This window comes from Dicentrarchus labrax, unplaced genomic scaffold (assembly GCF_905237075.1).
Source record: "Dicentrarchus labrax unplaced genomic scaffold, dlabrax2021, whole genome shotgun sequence".
Taxonomy (NCBI): Eukaryota; Metazoa; Chordata; class Actinopteri; family Moronidae; genus Dicentrarchus; species Dicentrarchus labrax.
Window position 1 is genome coordinate 30895089 of NW_026136721.1, and position 19846 is coordinate 30914934.

Sequence of the window (19846 nt, forward strand, 5' to 3'; positions counted from 1 at the left end):
TCCCTTACATAAATCAACTTTGGGTCGCACCATCACTTTGCTGTCATTTTTACAGAATCAACCCACTACTAAGCCTTGCTTTAATGAGTCAGTCGTCCTTTTCAGAGGGACCCCGCTTACTATACTTACCTGGTCTTTCCCAAACCAAAATAGTAATAATCAGTCACCATTTCACAAATCTGGAGTCACAGGACAATTGTTTTCCCAGACACTGCTTTCTGAAATTTCTTCATGCTTCTTTAACTGCTGCTGTAGTGATCCAGCACTGGTCTCAACCCCCACAACTCTCCTTCTCTACCCATTGACCTCATTTGTGATGCTGTCATTGAGGAAGGTATTATAGAGTTTGTCCTCTCATGGCTCACAGCCCCTGCAGTGAGCAGTTCAGAATCCCATCCTCTTCACCAGGTTGTTGTAATGTCTGTAACAAAGTGAATTCAACAAAAGCAGCTCTGTCTCAGAGTATTTATTGCAATATTCAGTAAATCATTTGCAAATAAGATTCTCCGTTTTCTCTGCTAAGACAATACTGTAATGAAGTTCAGCAGATGTATTTCTACATGCATTGTCACACACTAACACTTGAGACACAGCTGTTCACTTCCACAATTGTTCATTCATATTTATGTATCCCAAAGATAACTTTCTACATCTGTCTGCTTCTTCATCGTTGATAACATTTAGCACCAGGTTTGGTTATGCAGGAAATGAGTACAAAAGGGAAAACAGTATAAAATTCCATTACAGGCTTTAAAGCTGTATTTGTGAATAGTGTGGCCCCAAAATACATTTCTCACTGTGGAGATGGTTTGTAACGGTCGCACTTGTCTCCAGTCAGGTGACGGTAGCATGTTAACGTATAGCTGAATTCATAACCAGTTTTGCCTCTTCTACAGATTCTTTCATGTGTCCCCTGCTTCAGGTCTGTATCGCATGACAGCAGAAGGTCATCATATCGCAAGTCTTCGTCCCAGACTTCAGTTGTCAGTTCTTTTTTACTTAGGTCCACCTTCATAAAAAAAATTTAATTAGATTCAAAATACCATCAAATGTTGAGAAATACAAATGCTGAGTTAAGATTTATTGATCAACCTGAGTAACAAGAACAATGGGCCTAAGATGGCAGTCGTTTGGGCTGCGTGCTCGCTGTGTCACACCAAAACAGTTCATTTCCCACTCTCCGCTAAAGTAAGGGTGAGTATTTAACACATTAACACTTGTGCTTGTACTACTAACAAAGTTAGTGCTGACGGTCTTGAAGCGGTCAAAAACACACGACCAGTTTGGTCAGACTGGTCATTGATGCTGTATTTGACTGCTATATTGATTTTTTCAATATATATTACGTATCAGTGTTCTGAATTTTACAGTTAATGACATTCTAAAACATATGGTTTGATATAACAAAATCATCTAATCTAGAATTGTGGACTAGTGAATAATTGGATTAGAGTTCTTTTGAGCTCATCTGTAGAAGAAGATTTACTGACCTCGCCCAGATAGAAACGCTGATTCCACCTGGGGTTGTCTGACTCGATTACCCTAGTCATTCGATTTGAGCCACAACACTTTACTCTAGCATAGCTGTGAATAGAAAAAAAACCCAACTATTAATATTGATGTTTGATATACTATCTTCAGATCTCAATCCCTGACCTAATTCTACTCACCTGTCAGTAGGTTGATAGAGAGGATAATCTCCCTCCAGATTCCAGGCTCGGACCATGGTCACCACCAGTGTTCCTTTCCTGGTCACTTTAGGACAGCAGTTGGAATGCATGGCACAACTGTCGGTGGTTGACCTTGTCCTTGCATTGTTTAGTAAGTACTGTTCTATGGCAGCCTTCATCCCTGCCTTCTGAGTCTTATCTGGCACCAGCTCATACATTGGCCTAAGACGGAATGCAACAATTTCCGGGTGGTCCTTAAGGCTATTCAGCCAATTCCTGTATCCCTCTATGTCATTATGAGTGAATGAAAACTCCCCCGACCAACCAGTGCCTCCTGCCATCTCTGTGTAGTGCTGGTGAAAAGCAGAGCTGTACAGGTTGGAGAAGCCCTGGTTCTGTAGGACTCTGTTGCAAGACGGTCGGTTACCAGATAACGTGAACCCCTCTACGCTTGCAGAGACACCAAATGATAAGCAGGAGTGAACCTGGAGGACAGGAGGGAAAATAAGAAGTTATTCATCATCAGTGGAAAATGGACAACATTTCAACAATACTTATAGTCCGAAAGGAAAGGAAATAATGCCGCAACATTTAAAGTGACATACCATTGTAGACCCATGTAAATGTAGAAACATGTTTGTGACAGCAAGCAAATCCAAAAGTCTAAAATCTTTACACTCAAGTTTTTGCAGTGTGCAGCACCACTCGGGTTGACTTGCTAAATTCAATTAATTTATTAAATAATTAAATACAGGAATATTAAAATAGAATAGAAACATCAAACAATAGCTTATGCAAATTAACACATAACATACAGTATTGTTTGTTAATTTGTGCTCAACTCAACTCTTTCAAAGCAGTGCAACAAGATTTGTGTCTATGCATAAGGAGTGCGTATACAAATACAAACATACGTCTTGAACACACACTCGCAGGTGTGTGTGCTACATGTACCTCAGATCCACTGAGCTTAAGCAGTGATGACAAACAGCTTCGTGTAGCTGTGATTCGCTTGAGTCGCCCTCCAAGGTGAACCTAAAATGAAGTAAGATGTTGGCCAAAAAGTTATTTTTCTATTTTTTTCTACCTAAAAAATTTATAAATAAAAGTTACTACCCTGCGGATGTAGTGTGTGCCATAGGTACGTATGAGATCAATGTACTGATCCTGGGTGGAGGAGGTGTAGACACTTGGCAATCTGGCCAAATCGTTCCTGAATTCAGAGCTGATGGGCGGTTTCCTTGACACACGGTAACTAGACACAACGAGGCACAATAGTAAATTGTCTAACAGAAATGATCAGAAATGATTGGATGAAAATCTTCTGTAGTGATGTAGGGATCTTCACATCCTACCAATAATGGGTACTGGTGATGGTGTGAAGGCTGAAAAGGTAGCGGTCCTCTCTGGTCCTTGCTGAAGCAAAGTTATACACATTGGACTGTGTTCCTCCCACATCCAGGTAGACAAACTTACCGAAATTTAAGCCAAACTGAAAAAATAAATATAAAAGATAAAAGCTCATGAGCTGTTTGATGTTCACCATGACATAGTGCATAAGCATTTATTTATAAAAACTTTGATTTGTTCTTGTTGCGTTAGCCTTAAGGACTTACATTAGTCTAGATTAATGAGCCATTAATCTATGTATCATATTAAGACAGAAAGGTACATCATTTTATTAAATCAGCCATTTTGATCAGAACCTGCAGGTATTTATATAATGTAATATGCTTGTTTCACCAAAACAAAGTCAGGGAAAAGTTGGCATTCCAACTCAAAAATAAGCAAGAAAATCCATTGTCTACATGTCTATAAGTTATAATAATAATAATAATAATAATAATAATAATAATAATAATAATAATAACAACATTGTGAAATGTTAATTTCATATCAAATTGGTTGTAAGATGTTTCCTACCTTCCAGTCTTTACTCTCAAGGGAGGTGTAAGTGTCAACCAATGAGCTGTGGACACAGTTTAAGAATCATCATTAAAGCTCTTTCATTTCAAATGTTGTTAAAGTTTGTGTTTACAAATTAAAATAAAAATAGAATTAAGGTCAATTTGACTTTTGAGTCAAAAGATCAAATGCTTACTAAAGGGGAATGATATTGTCATTTTTAGGATATTGTGTGTAGTATAATTCATGCTGCATCTGTACCAGACATGTTACAAATGAGACCGACATTAAATCTGATCTATAGGCAGCAATAACAAAATGGAGTGCTAAATTACAACTTCTTGTGCTGCTGTAATTAAAGGTCCAGTGTGTAACATCTAGGAGGCTCTATTGGCAGAAATAGAATATAATATTCATTGGTATGTTTTCATTAGTGCACAATAACCCGAATATAGGAATCGTTGTATTTTCATTACCTTAGCATGAAACATTTTTATTTACAATCGCTGTTGCCTTCAATGGAGTTTGCCACGTTGTACCACCATATTTCTACAGTAGCCCAGAAGGGACAAATAGATAGCCACGTTTCATGGCCAAAACAGTTTTTCCTACACAAGTTGCAAACGTTAGTTTCAGTCAGTTGCAATCTGCAACTTCACCACTAGATGCCAATAAATCCTACACACTGGTCCTTTTTTTACTCTCACTGAAGTCTGCATTAATTATTTGCTGATAGAGATCGAACAGTTGAAGCAAAATATCTGAACGATTCAGTTCATCAGTCACAGGTCTGGGCGTGTATGTATTGTTGGGTTGATTTGAAAGTAAAAGCTCTTTCTGCCCATAGCATTCAAACAGCCCCTCCATGCAGATTCAGACAGTGCCTGCTTCCTTTTGGCAAGGTTGCCTTTAACTTCAGTAAAGACTGATGCATATACACATGTATTTACTGGCCTGTATTGAGAACCCATTCAGTTATATAATTCTGTATAATACAATACCTGACAGAGGTGTGTACACTGTTCTTAACACTGAAGAACGTTCTGATACGCCAGTCCACCACAGAGAGTGGCAACTGAGAATGAAAGTGAGAAACACCATGGTTAACTCCATAAAGGGGAAATCCTGCCCCTCTTTTTTATATTTCATCAGTAAACTTTGTGTTAAATATGGATAATGAGCAGTTCTTAGCTCTTTGTGCTCACCATACAATCATATCAAATCTCAAACAAATCAAACAAAATTAAAACATTCATAGCAACAGCAAATAATCAGAATAAAAAAATAAAACAACACAAGTCACATCACATTTGTGAGTCAAACAAGGCACCATCCTCATTCATGTACCTCCAAATATATTTATTTTGTACATCTTCTCAAACTGTTAAATATCTTTACTCTGCTTGCTCTTAAGATTGGTGCAAACCCAGCATTTTTTCAAATGTTATTTTCCTCAGTTATACCACAACATTCTTTGAATGTTGCCAGGAAGTAATTTTTTTTGGCTTTGTACATTATATATTCAGTATATTAAAGGACCAGTAAGTAGGATTCAGTGGCATCTTACACACTGGACCTTTGAATCCCACCATATCCATAAACTTCAAGGTGTCTTAAAAGACTGCATGTGAGTATGTGAACTACTACAGATACTAATACAGAGCGTGCAACACCTTATGATTCTGAATGTGCCTTGTTTTTCCTAACTGCAATGCTCATTTTGCTCGGCCATATCTTACGTGAGGCTTAATATCACACGCAGAAATATATTTCCATATACTCTTTCTATATTAATAATATCTATCATCACTTTTACTTGTGTGTCTATTCTGCAATTTCCAAAACAGCATAAGTTTGGTTTTGTTAAAGTTTTATGATAATTTGTTAATCAAACTCATTTCAGTCAGAAAAAACACTTCATATTCTGCCCAAAATAAAAATATTAGTCTAGTCCGCAAATAAAACACATTTCAGTATGTATTACTTTCTGCAGCCTGTTGCCTTGAAGAGGGTTGGAGCAGAGTTTACAGGTGCCGTTGTGGTCAAGAAACGTCCTCACATCTATCATGTAGGCTCCTTTATGCTGCAGGGTGACCATGTCAAAGCCCTCCCCCACCAGGTTGTGACCTGGTACAAAAGGAGCAGACTCACACTGACTGCGGGTCCCAATCTGACAGGAGAGAACAGGGGAGTGATACGACAGAAAGAGGAGGAGACTCAGGTAGAGAAGGGGTGGGGTTGAAAAGGAGAGCATGGCTGGAGCCAAAGTGCTCTGAAAATAACTGAAATAATTCAGAGAAAGACAAAGAGAATAGATAAAGAGAGTGTCAGTATCATTTTATCTGATAATCAGTGAAGGTAACAATAACTGCAAACATGCTCTGTGTTCCCAAGGTTGTGGGATAAAAAGTATTAGTAAAAATAAAGTATCTAAATGATCTATTCACTTTAAAAACATTTAAAATTCTGAAATGAATAAACAATTGTTTTACAGTTTTCACCTTCAATTGCTTTTTCATCATTTTTATTAATATTTCACCTCACAAAACACAAATTGGCCTTTGTGCACACTAGCTTATGTGTGTTCTCGGGGCACAGAACAATGGAAAGTATTGATGAATGCATCAAAAGTAGTTTGAGTTTAAGTCTCTGTATATACTGTACATCTGAAAGTAATTATTTATTGCAGACAAGAGCATCCATGTACATCTGGGGAACATGAGACTGAAAGGACATTCAGATTGCAGATACTACTTGAATATTTTGATTATCACTCTTTGTTACAAACAGTGTTGGGCTAGTTACTCAACATAATTTTATATATGACTCATTACTCATTTAAAAGGTAATATAACGACTTATTACTCCATTTCAACAGTAATTAGTTACACTACTAGTTTCATTACTTTCTGCTACTTTTCACAAAATTGGTCATTATGTCCCTTCTCCCCAAAATTCAGACTTAAGATGATTAAAATCCAGTTCTGTTTGTTAAAATCAAAGTAATGGGAATATTTCCAGCTGCTGAATGTTTCCATCTTCCAAACTAGATTCCTCCACGATTACAAAAATGTATCCAAGGATGTGACTGTATTGTTGGATTTCAAATCAGTAGAGGGTGCAAACAAAAGTAATATTGTAACTACTTACTAAAATGTATCAGTTACACTACTAGTTACTGGGAAAGTAATATTGTTAATGAGTTACTGCCCTGGTTACAAACAGGTACAAATTTATCAACAAAATACATAGCCTGTGTCGGACAATGTTTCATCTTGGGGAGGAGCATGTCAGAAGACGTCTTACACGTGATCTTCTTCCAGCACACACACGCCCACAGGTCAGAAAAAGGACAAATATCGTGGGTTAACGATTGTGGAGTCTACTGCAGATCAAATTTAATTTCAATTTCATACAATGTTCAACACATTCTGAAAAGAGTAAAGGAAAACAGTGCTACCTCTGTGATGGAAGACACTAAAATTAAATTGTTTGACTCACCTAAGGTTGTTCCAATGACAGATGTTGTGGTTATGACCTGAAAAACAGCTATGTTGGTTGATAGTGGAGCGTTGCATCTAGACTAAATGTGTAAAAAGTTGTAAACCTTCATCACAGGATGGTGGGTGTAACTGGGATTCCATTAACAGAGCCAATCTGATCACTTTCTCCTTTGTTGACGCCAGATGTTCATACTTTGGCATAATCAATTCCTTAGGAATCTCATGGCAAACAGAAAAGAGGGAGGGAAGTCAGCACCAACCACCAGGCAAATGCTGGTAAAATATAAAAGCCTATAATTTTAGGTTGTATGTGAATATTTGAATAAATAAATTGTGATTTTTTGTAACTATTCTGTGTTTTTCAATTTCTCCTGGATTCTGCAGTTGGAATTTCCTGAACAAGCTCTTGGCCCTGTACTGTGGAAACACATTACGTGGAAACAGATTTTGTAGCTCCATCGAGCTGTTTCCAACAATTCTGTTTTGTGATTTCTGAGATTTTCTTCTGACTTTCAAATTCTGAAGAACCCTATTGTGCTCGAGCCGGTTTAGTATTATTTGTCTGCTGCAGCAGCTCAGATTGCATTGAGCTGGATGCTAGAAAATGAAACCTGGCCCAATAAAGGAAAATTATGAGTGCTTCCCAAGAATCATGAGCCTATTCAGCCTGATGGTGGTACTGTAAGGCCAATTTTAGGAAGGCCAAGCCCCTCACACAAGGTTGATTAACTGTAAATCGGACCACAAGGTCCACCATGATGGATTTTTTGCTAATTTATTAATTAATTTATCATAATTCTTTTTACTGGTTTTTTAAGTACAAATGTTTGAATGTTTAATACACTTCATTGTATTTATTACATTAGAATATTTAATGATAAATTCAGTTATATGTTTTACTTTTATATGTTGATACTATATTTCAGTTTGGTTCTCCACTCCATATTTACTGTACTGTATTGTGCAGTACAATTATTTTGTCCATTGTCCAGATTGTGTGAGCGTAAAATGTATCCACAGTCATACAAATACATACATACTACATACATTGCATTACATACATACTGTACTTTTTGGGTGTATGCATGTACAGGTATATAAGTAAGATGTGCTTTGTCCTCTCTTTGCCTCAGACAGACAGACAGACAGACAGACAGACACACAGACACACACACACACACACACACACACACACACACACACAAATATAAATATTTATTATTTGGTCATTCATTGGGTTATTGTATCAATCCATTTAGTGCACAATCTGGTCTCATTGTTCAGGTTTATTGATGCCCATTGTTTAATTAGCACAAACAGATTTGACTATATTTTGGACTGAACTTGGTGCTGCTCTGTAATGTCGGTTTATGTTACCAAAAGCTCACTGGCTCAAACATACAGTTCATCTCTGTCAGATGTTACCTGTATACTGTACATCTTGTTGCAGGAAGTGCCATAACATGTCAACATAATCCATCCATTTGTTGTTGTGTGGGTTTTTGATGTTGTTTGCAGTATTTACAAGGTCTTGAGACATCAGATACATATTACAAAACACAATTCTTTCACAATGTTTACTTTAATTTTTTAAGTTCTTAAAATCACCAGCTATATAATCTGCAGTCCAAATGAAAACCGACCAACAACCAAAATCCACTACTTGTAAATTGAGTACACAGCAGTTGGTTGTTATTTATGTTTACATCAAACTGTTTGTGCTCACAGGACTAAATTTGTATGACTGAATTACAATCAGCTGAAAACCAAACAAAATGATAATTTCTCTATAAAGTGAGTCTGGGAATTTACCTGACATTTATGTGGACACAAAAGCTGCTAAACAAACATTCACCAGAAACTGATAATGCTGCAATAAACAGCATGTAAACAAACCTGGATAACTGCAAAAATTCCCACCCTACAATATTCATCAATTATTAACAATGAGAGGGCAAGCACTCAATAAAAAAGGATCCAAGTTTAATTTTAATTCGGTCAGTATGACAGTATCAAGTCATGTTTTTTTTTTTCTCCTACATATATCATATTCATTCAACTTATTTCCCCCCTGCAATGACTGTTACATCCCCCTATAAGATGTAGGTCTGGTCCTTCAATACCACTAGAAACAAGCTGACTGCCCATGACATGTAGGCTTTGTAGGTTTGTTGACTTTGTATCTGGTTCTCTACTGTGTAACACCGGCACTCTGGTAGCCTGCCAGCTCCTGTCAGTCAAACTCACACATGGACACAACCGCTTCAGCTAGCTGAGACAAAAAGGAGCATTTCTGAAATTTCCCCAATTACATTTCTTTCTTCTTTTAATAATAAAGTTTAAAAAAAAACTATTAGCAATCCATTTAAAATAACATGTCGACATTAATTTTGACTACAAAAAGGGATTAGTATATGTGATTTCAGTTTGATTTCAAAGAAAAGCAAGCAGCATTTGTGACTAGTGTGGCCTCAAAATGCATTTCTCACTATGGAGTTGGTTTGTAACGCTCGCACCTGTCTCCAGTCAGATGAGAGTCGCAGGTCAGAGTGTACTGGACCTCAAAGCCGCCATTCTTGGCCGGACAGGTGAATCTGTGTGTCCCCTGGCTAAGGTGCCTCACACATGATCCCAGAAGGTCGTCATACTTCAAGTCTTTGTCCCAGGCCTGAATCGTCAAACCCAAATGTGTGTCCACCTTCATAAAAAGAATTTTTAAATATGACAACATTAAAAATCTTATTATCATTTAAATGTTGAGTTCTATAAGTAAAGAGAACAATGGTTCATGACATGTTAAATGGGATATAATAATTTTCTAGATTTTTCTAGACTTTCCAAATGTAGTCATTTTTGGGTGCACCTTTTCATAAACTTTTGGGCTGTTTGTGTGTCATGTGATGATTCCAGAAGATGCTAGTGTGGCCTCTAAATCAAAATCATCTCATAGCTTAGCACTGTTCTTGGGGCCTCGGTCAGTTGATATCATTATTGGTTTTAAGTTGGGCTGTCAAAATTAACGTGTTAACGCGATGAATAATTTCTGGAATTAACGGTGATATTTTTTTTAACGCATTCCCGCCCTGTTTTACCCACAATTCAACCCCCGCCACGTTCATTCCTCGTCGCGTAAAGAGCATAGCTGACACGAGCGAGATGGAGGAGTCCGAAGAACCCGTTGGCCCTCAGGATGGACAGTTCGAGTATAAAACAGTAAACAAACATGTTGTGGTTTGCTCACACTACACGAAGGAGTTTTCGTTTCACCAAAGCACCTCGAGCCTTAAGTATCATCTTAATTTTTTAATTAAAAAACAAATGTAATATCCGCATCTTGTCATTTATCTTTCTGTTCTGAGAACAGTACACAGACAATGTGAATTAATTGTGATTAATCGAAATTAATTCAAGAAACCTTGTGATTAATTAGATTAAAATTTTTAATCGTTTGACAGCCCTAGTTTTAAGATGTTTCGTTTTCATAGGAAAGTTTTTTTTTCACATGGTGGCAAGGATTGTTGGTATTTGCACACATTTCTTTGTAATTTATGTTAACTGGCCAAGTAGACATAGTATCTCTAGTCTACGGCACAAGAAGTATATCAGCCCTAAACTTACTTGCAGGTTGAAAAATGGGATCAGAGGTTTTTTTTAGCTGACTTGTAATGACAAGATTAACTGACCATGCCCAGATTAAAATGGGAGTTCCACCAGGGGTCGTTTGAGTGGATCATATGAGTCCTGCGATGGTGGGGACCGTACCACATCTGAGCATAGCTGTGAATAGCAGAAAACAAGGAAAAGCAACTGAATTACTATTGTTGTTTGGTAGACCACCTTTAGATCTCAATTCTTGGCCTCATTTTACTCACCTGTCCGTTGGGTCAATTAAGTCTCCTTTCAGATTCCAGCCTCTGATGATGATCACCACCAGTGTTCCCCTCGAGGCCTCTTTAGGACAGCAGTTGGACCCACAACCTGGTTCTTTGGGTGACTTCTTCATGGCATTGTCTTCTAAGTATTGCTCTATGGCAGCCTTCACACCTGCCTTCTTCTTCCCATTGGGCACCAGTCTATACATTGGCCTAAGGGAGTATGAAACAATATCTGGGTGGTCCTTAAGGGTATTCAGCCATTTCCTGTAGTCCATGGAGTCATTGTGAGTGAGCGAAAACTCCCCCAACCAACCAGTGCCTCCTATCAACGCTGTGTAGTGTTGGTAGAGACCAGAGCTGTACGAGGTGGTGAGATCCTGGTTCTGTAGGACTTTGTTGCAAGACTGTTGGCTTCCAGATAAACTCAACATCCCCAGGCCTACAGAGACACCAAGTGATAAGCAGTTGTGGACCTAGAAGACAGGAGAGGAAATAAGATGTCATTCATAGTCAATGGACAATGCAGACCATTTAAATAGTGCCTTTATGCTGAGAGCAGTGAATGGTGCATCAGACACATTCATATATAGTGGCAAAGACCTGCACACCAAGAAAAATGTGGGTGGTGGAGGGCTCACGTGACCTTGTTGTGTTACATGTACCTCACTTGAGGTGAGCCCATTCAGTGTGGACAGACAAGTACGTGCAGCTGTGACCCGCCTGAGACGCCCCCCAAGATAAACCTGAAAACAAAGAACAATGTTGTTGAGACAGAAAAAATATGTAGTTTTCTATTTGTTAAAGGATATTAAGGTGTGTACGTGTGTGTGTGTGTGTGTGTGTGTGTATGCGTTTTAACCTGGCGGATGTAGTGTGTGCCATAGGTATGTATGAGCTCACTGTACTGAGCCCTGGTGGAGTCGTTGTAGAGACTTGGCAGGCTGGCAACATCCTTACTAAACTCAGAGCTGAGGGGCGGTTTTCTTGACACACGGTAACTAGACACAAAGAGACAGAATAGTTAATTATCTTAACAGAAATTATCTAAACAAACTTAAATGAAAAATCTTCTGCAGTGCTGCAGGGATCTTCACACCCTACCGATAATGGCTGCAGGTGAGTCTGTGAGTGCTGAAGGTGTGGCGGTCCTCTCTGGTCCTCTCTGAAGCAAACTTATAGGCAGTGGAGCGTATTCCTCCCACCTCCAGCCCAGCTGATACATACTTCTCTAAATTTAGGCCAATCTGATCAATAAATAATAAAAACTCTGGAGCTTGCCATTCAGCCAATATCACCATTATATAGTGTATTAAATACAACCATTTATTCATATAAACATTCATACTTGTTCTGGTAGCCTTAGGGCTGAGACAACTGTTAGTCGACAAGAAGAGTCTTAGTCTGCCCACTTTTCATTAGTTGGATAGTCGCCAATGTCACACTCTGTTTGGGAGCTGTGCTTTATCACCACGACGAAGGCATCAGGGGATTGGTGCAACACGAACCTTTATTCTTGTAACACAGGAAGTGTCTTTGCGGTGCTCTGCTACATGAGCTAGCTGTAGACTTTGAGCTCTAAGTACCAGTGGAGGTTTGTTTGCAGTACTAGCATAGGAGCGGAGCCAGAATGAGTACCATTGAGGTCAGGTGACTTAAAAGATGTTAAACCGACCAGGACTTTGATTCCAGTTTTGTTTGCTCTGTTCAATTCTTTTCATCACATTCAGAATAATTACCACTTTTTCCGTTAGCATTTACCAGGCTTCTGTTAAGAAATTATATATTTAAATAATGAATATCATGTCATCATCAACTAATGGTTTGAACAAGAACTAGTCGAAAAGGAAAATCTTTAGTCAGGGAAACCGATTAAGGTAAATAGATTCAAGTATTAGTGGGCCATAAAACTCATATAAGTGTATATTATTTAAGCATCCAGATGCTCCAAAATTTAATCATATCCGACCTGTGATCAGAACTTTTGTGTTAGTTGCTCCAAAACAAATTCAGGACGATGGTGGGGACTCCATTGGTGAAATAAGTGGAAGAATCGTATGTCTACATGTGAATATGTGTATGTCTGCACCTGCCAGTTATAATAATATAAGACTCTGAAATGTTCAGTTCATGTCAGCAATAGCTGTGAGATGTTTCCTACCTTCCAGTCGTTACTTTCCTGGGAGGTGTAACTTTCAATCAACGAGCTGTGGACACAATTTACAAGAAGAATAACCCTTAAGGCTTTTTTCATTTCAGAGGTTATGTTGCAGCTACTTTAGAGTCTGTTAACGTAATATTGTGTCTTTTAGTACATTTCAGGCTGTCTGTAAAATTTGCACAAGTTACGAATCAGACAAAACCTTTGGACTTAATCTGATCTGTAGACAGTAAATGGTAAACTGAAAGTGAGGAGCCAAAGATAGTGCTGAGAGTTGAGCTGTCTAAAATGAAATCATATGTTCTTGCATGATTAACAGATACAACAACATTTAAACTTAACTTCTTGAAAAATCAGCAAGGATTGCTTTGATTGTTGGTAAAGAATGCCACAAGTATTTACCATTGAGGCACTGGAATGGCATATACTTAACATATGAAAATGGCTGATATAACCCATTCAGAGATATATTGCTGTTACTTAATACCTAACAGAGGTGTGTACACTGCTGTAGATGTCGAGACTGCATCGGTTGAACGCACGCCAGTTCACTGCAGAGAGCGGCAGCTAAAAATCAAATTGGTAACACTGTGGTTAACATGGACACATAAAGTATGTCAATATACAAAAAATCAATGGAGAATTATTGTTTATCTATTAATTACTTTCTGCAGCTGTTTGCCTTGAAGAGAATTCGAGCAGAGAGTACAGGTGCCTTCTGGGGTGAGATAAGTCCTCACATCAACCATGTAGGCTCCTTTATGCTGCAGGGTGACCACATCAAAGCCCTCCCCCACCAGGTTGTGGCCTGGTACAAAGGGAGCGGACTGACACTGACTGCGGGTCCCAGTCCGACAGGAGAGAACAGGGGAGTGATACGACAGAAAGAGGAGGAGACTCAGGTAGAGAAGGGGTGGGGTTGAAAAGGAGAGCATGGCTGGAGTTGAAGAGACACTGAAATATTTCAGAAAAAGAAGAAAGGGAAATGATCAGTGAAGGTCCAAATAATGGGGCAGCTCCATTGGCTGCAAGGAAAAGACGTGATAGTATTGAGTCTAGAGGTTATGGTCTCAATCTACTGTAGTTTCTCCTTCGCACTTGGAAGGGTTGGATGAAACGAAGGAGTTGTGATCTGCAACTACACTGCTAGATGGCACGAAATCATACATACTGGACCTTTAAAGCTGCAGTTTTTGTTTTGTAAGTTACCCAGTAAAGTCTGGTTGAGTAATGCTTTTATATGTAACTGCTTGTTAATGTCATGTTTCTACAGTAGCCCAGACTTACTGCCAGATGCCACTAAATCCTACACTGGTCCGTTAAGTAATTCTTGACTAATGCATGACTAATTTACACGATGCAGGATGTATCATGACTTCCTGTTGCTCACCAACAAATAATCAAGTGTCTTTTTGTGATTAGTTCACACTTTATTCAGACCTTAATTAATATGCAACCAAATTAGCAGGTTTCCAGTTGCATACAATGTTATTTCATGTATTTATTTCACCTAATTTGTTCACTCCTCTAATTCGTCCATTGTGTTGTAAATGAGTTAAAAATACATTTTATTTATTCTCATAAAAATACAAAGCTGTTTTTTTAATGAGAGAGGCAGATGGACCTGAAAAAAACAACAACCATTATTTAAGATGAAATCATCTAATTGGTCTTTTATCAATTAATGTATGAAGTAACTGTAAATTAACGTTCCTTAAGTGATAATGTATAACTTAAGTATATGATGTTTTACCCTTATTATAGAGTGTTCTTTGCTTTAAAGTTGCAACCACAGTAAAAATAATTGTACCACCTTATGGGCAATAACACATTTCACGTTTGATACATAAATCTTATGTTTCATTTAAGAAAAAAGCTGTAAAAGCCTTGGAATTACATTATTTTATTTCCAAAATGTGTATATTTTGCAACTCTGTGTTTGACCACTTTGTTTCTTTGCTTCAAAAGATATAACTTTATCTGCTGCTGTTTGATACAGAAGTAAGTCATATTGAAAAGTTCTTTACAGGGTTCAACAACAGTGTTAAAGAAAAAAGGAATAGTCTGAACTTCTGATTGTAGCATAGCCGCATGACTGCAACATCAAGTCTCTTCTGTGAGAATTCTTGGTCTTTGGTCTAGCATCAGAGCCCAAATCATGCTGTCTGTCTACTCTAAATCATTTAATTTTAAATTTAACGTTTGAGCTATTAAAGACTGTTGATGGTATATCTTTTAAAAAATGTTGAAACATTTTTTACCTGTTCCAAATGCCAAAAATTGTGATGTTTCTTCTCCACTTCTAGTCATTAAAATCAGAACCAGCAAGACAAAGAGCATTTGTTCTTTGATCAGAGATAAGTGGAGGATAGATATTATCTTCTATCTTTATGGTGCTTATGTCGGGGTAAAGGGAAAGTTGAAAATCAAAGGAGATAAGGGTAATAAAAACTGAACAAGAAATGGGCTTCTATTTAGGTCAGGTTTAAAGAAATGTTTTTGGAGTAAATTACTGGGATGAGAGCTGTTGATAAACCCACTCATTGTTTTAATCACAATCTTGACCCTGTTTTATCGTATGGCATTGATATTAAACATTTATTTGTCTTCCCACAAAATCCTTTTCTATCTGACCATTATTTAATAACTTTTAAATTCATATTACTAGATTATAAGCCATTAGGCAAAACTTCATACAGCAGATGCCTATCTAACAGTGCTGTAGCTAAATTTAAGGAGGAGATTCCATCAGTGTTTAATTCAAGTCTGAATGTAACAGAGGACTCCTATAATAACTTTAGTCCTTCCCAAATTGATAATCTCGTTAATAGTGCTGCAGGCTCACTGCGAACAACACTAGATTCTATTGCCCCTATAAAAAGGAAAATATTAAAACATAGGAGACTAGCACCGTGGTACAACCACCAAACCCGCCAATTAAAGCAAAAAGTGGGGAAATCTGAAAGGAAATAGCGCCCTTCCAAACTAACTAACCCTCAACAGGTATCGTTATCTCTCTAACTTCAGGAAGTTTAGCAAATGTAAAATCAGATATATATTTAGACTGTTTTTCTGCTATCGAGCTGAATCAACTAACTTCAGTAATTTCTACACTGAAGCCATCAACCTGTCTGTTAGACCCCATCCCAAATAGGCTGCTTAAAGAAGTCTTACCCTTAATTGGCACTTCTTTACTGGAGGATATGTACCACAGTCCTTTAAAGTAGCCGTAATTAAACCCCTTCTTAAAAAGCCCACTCTTGACTCTTTGGGGCTTTTTATTGCCTTTATGATAGTGACAGCTGAAGATAGACAAGACAGGAGGGCAGAGAGAGGGGCAGTGACATTCAGCAAGGGGCCGTAGGCCAGATTCGAACCCTGGGCCGCTACAACAAGGACTCAGCCTCGGTACATGGGTCGCCAGCTCTACCCACTGAGCAAACCGGGGTCCTTATAGACTGGAGAAAGTAGTCGCCAAACAGTTGTGTGACTTTCTACGTAGCAACAGCTTATTTGAGGATTTTCAGATTTAGAGCCCATGACAGCACAGAGACAGCACAGGTTAAAGTTAATAACAACCTTTTAATTGCTTCCGACCATGGACTTGTCTCTGTACTTGTATTGTTAGATCTTTGTGCTGCATTTGACACCATTGACCATAATATTCTATTACAGAGACTTGAGCATCTAATTGGCATTAAAGGAACCGCACTAAGCTGGTTTAAGTCCTATTTATCAGATTGTTCTCAGTTTGTACACGTTTACGATGAATCCTCCATAAACTCTAAAGTTAGTCATGGAGTTACACAAGGTTCTGTGCTTGGACCAATTCTATTCACTTTATGCTTCTCTTAGACAACATTATTAGGAATCACTCCATTAACTTCACTGTTATGCAGATGATACCCAGTTATTTCTATCAATCAAGACCAATGAAATTAATCAGTTATCTAAATTACAAGCATGTCTTAACGACATAAAAACCTGGATAAGCTGCAATTTTCTGATGTTAAACTCAGAAAAAAACTGAAGTTCTTGTACTTGGCCCTAAATATATAGTTACTCTAGATGGTATTACCTTGGCCTCCAGCACCACTGTCAGGAATCTTGGAGTTATCTTCGATCAGGATATTTCCTTTAATGCACACATAAAGCAAACCTCTAGGACTGCCTTTTTTCATTTCGGTAACATTACAAAAATTAGACACATCCTGTCAGAGAAGGATGCAGAAACACTAATCCATGCATTTGTTACTTCTAGTCTGGATTACTGCAACTCCTTATTATCAGGTTGTACCAATAAGTTCAGAATAGAATTTAAAATCATCCTCCTCACCTACAAAGCTCTTCATTATTAGGCCTCTTCATATCTTCAATTCAATTCAATTCAATTCAATTCAATTTTATTTGTATAGCGCCAATTCATAACAGAAGTTATCTCAGGACACTTTTCAAATAGAGCAGGTCTAGACCGAACTCTTTAACATTAATTACAGAGACCCAACAGTACCACCATGAGCAAGCACTTGGTGGTACTGTTCAAGAGCTCATAGTACCCTATTACCCCACTAGAACACTGCATTCTCTGAATGTAGGGCTACTTGTGGTTCCTATAGTCTCTAAAAGTAGAACAGGAGCCAGAGCCTTCAGCTACCAAGCTCCTGTCTTGTGGAACCAGCTTCCAGTTTCGGTTCGGGAGGCAGACACCCTCTCCACATTTAATAGTAGGCTTAAGACATTCCTCTTTTATAAAACTTATAGCTAGGGCTGGCTCAGGTGAGTCCTAAACCATCCCTTAATTATTCTGCTACAGGTCTAAACTATCAAGGGGATTTCCCATGATGCACTGAGCTCCTTTCATCCTCACCCTCTCTTTCTGCACGCATTCATGCCCCATTAATGCATGTTACTAACTTCACTATTTCCCCGGAGTGCTTTCTTGTCTCGCAGGTTCTCATGGATCCTTGATGGAACCTCCTGCCATGGTCCTGCTTGACTCCCACTGCTAATATTACTGATATTATTGTTATTATTATTATTATTATTATAACTACAGTTACTATTATTACTATTATAAATGCTCATTGTCCCCCATCAATGTGGCTGTTGTCGTCATCATCTTCTTCATGTTTATCATCATCATCACCATCAGTCACTACTATTAGTGTAGTTGTTGCTGTGCACTTTTGTCTCTGTCTCTGTCCTTCTGTCGTTTCCTGCAGTTATTGTGTTCACTATCTGGGTTTATTGTATAGTTTTATCTGTTGTTCTGGGCTGTTCTTGTTATACATTGATGTGAAATACAATAAGTCATCGGTTTACGAAATTATTCCGAAAGTGGTCCTTTAAGGAATCATTTTGGGAACCACTGATTTACATGGTCTTGAGAACATATTAAAAAACATTTACTTTCATTGAAATGACATGAAAAATGTGTCTTGAAAGTCTTTATTTGCATGAGAAGATCACTCAAAAATTGACAAAACAAGTATTTGACAGTTTTTTTAAATCACCAGCTACATAATCTGCAGTCCAAATGAAAACCGACCCACAACCAAAATCAACCACTTGCAAATTGAGTACAAAGCAGCTGATTGTTATTCATGTTTACATCAAAATGTTTGTGCTCACAAGACTATATTTTAGAATTACAATCAGCTAAAAACCAAACAAAATGAAAATTTCTCTATAAAGAAAATATGTGAATTTACCCGACATGTATGTGGACACAAAAGCTGCGAAACAGACATTCACCAGAAACTGATAATGCTGCAATAAACAGCATGTAAACAAACCTGCAAAACTGCAAAAAGTTCCCACCCTACAATATTCATTAATCATTAACAATGATATGATACAATCAGCTGAAAACCAAACAAAATTATGTTTTCTCTTTAATTTGAATTTACCCGATATGTATGTGGTCACAGAAGAATTGATTAAAAGAAAACTAAATATTGTGTGTCTTAAAGTCTTAATGGTAGGAGGATATTCGTATGAACTCCAAACCCCCCAAAAAAAAAAGATAATTTCTCTGATGAGTCACAAAAGCATGCATTTCTCACTATGGAGTTGGTTTGTAACGGTTGCACCTGTCTCCAGTCAGATAAGAGTCGCAAGTCAGAGTGTACTGGACCTCAAAGCCGCCTCTCTTGGCCGGACAGGTGAATCTGTGTGTCCCCTGGCTCAGGTACCTCACACATGATCCCAGACGGTCGTCATGTCTCAAGTCCTGGTCCCAGACCTCAATCTTCAAACCCCAGTGTGTATCCACCTTCATAAAAAAAAATTTATTTATAAATATGATAACATTAAAAATATTATTATCATTTAAATGTTGAGTTCTATAAGTAAAGAGAACAGTGGTTCATGACATGTTTGTACACATAGATATGATCTTGTACTTTTTCAAATCTATTAATATATCTAAGGACAAAATGTATCAGTGGATGGGACCACTCAGGGGGAAATAAAAAATTAAGACAGTTAATAGATTCCTCCATTTTGGACTCTCCCGTTCTCTCCTTTCCCTCAGCAGTCCGCACTGTTAAGACCATAGATGGATGTATTAAGGATAACTAGATACTGAATTCAAAGATAGTGCCCCATCCATTCATATGAAAGTTGCTCATTTCCGGCTGATTTTCTGTTGGCTCCTCACATATGTGAATGGGATAGAATAATTTTATGGATTTTTGTAGACTTTCCAAATAGAATAATTTTGGGGTGCACTTT

The 19846-nt window shown here is 37.9% G+C and overlaps 1 protein-coding gene across 1 annotated transcript in view; it reads right to left on the reverse strand.

The window, feature by feature from the left end:
* The window catches only part of LOC127355552 (perforin-1-like), a 49393-nt gene that overhangs the window by 22418 nt on the left and 7129 nt on the right, over positions 1-19846 (reverse strand). The window contains exons 7-16 of the mRNA XM_051386574.1: positions 11616-11696; positions 10951-11426; positions 10762-10855; positions 9595-9776; positions 5560-5857; positions 4577-4650; positions 3594-3639; positions 3026-3162; positions 2787-2925; positions 2625-2705 (exon numbers count right to left, since the gene is read on the reverse strand). Of these exons, the coding sequence (XP_051242534.1) occupies positions 2625-2705; positions 2787-2925; positions 3026-3162; positions 3594-3639; positions 4577-4650; positions 5560-5857; positions 9595-9776; positions 10762-10855; positions 10951-11426; positions 11616-11696 (1608 nt within the window). The remainder of the gene's footprint in view (positions 1-2624; positions 2706-2786; positions 2926-3025; positions 3163-3593; positions 3640-4576; positions 4651-5559; positions 5858-9594; positions 9777-10761; positions 10856-10950; positions 11427-11615; positions 11697-19846) is intronic.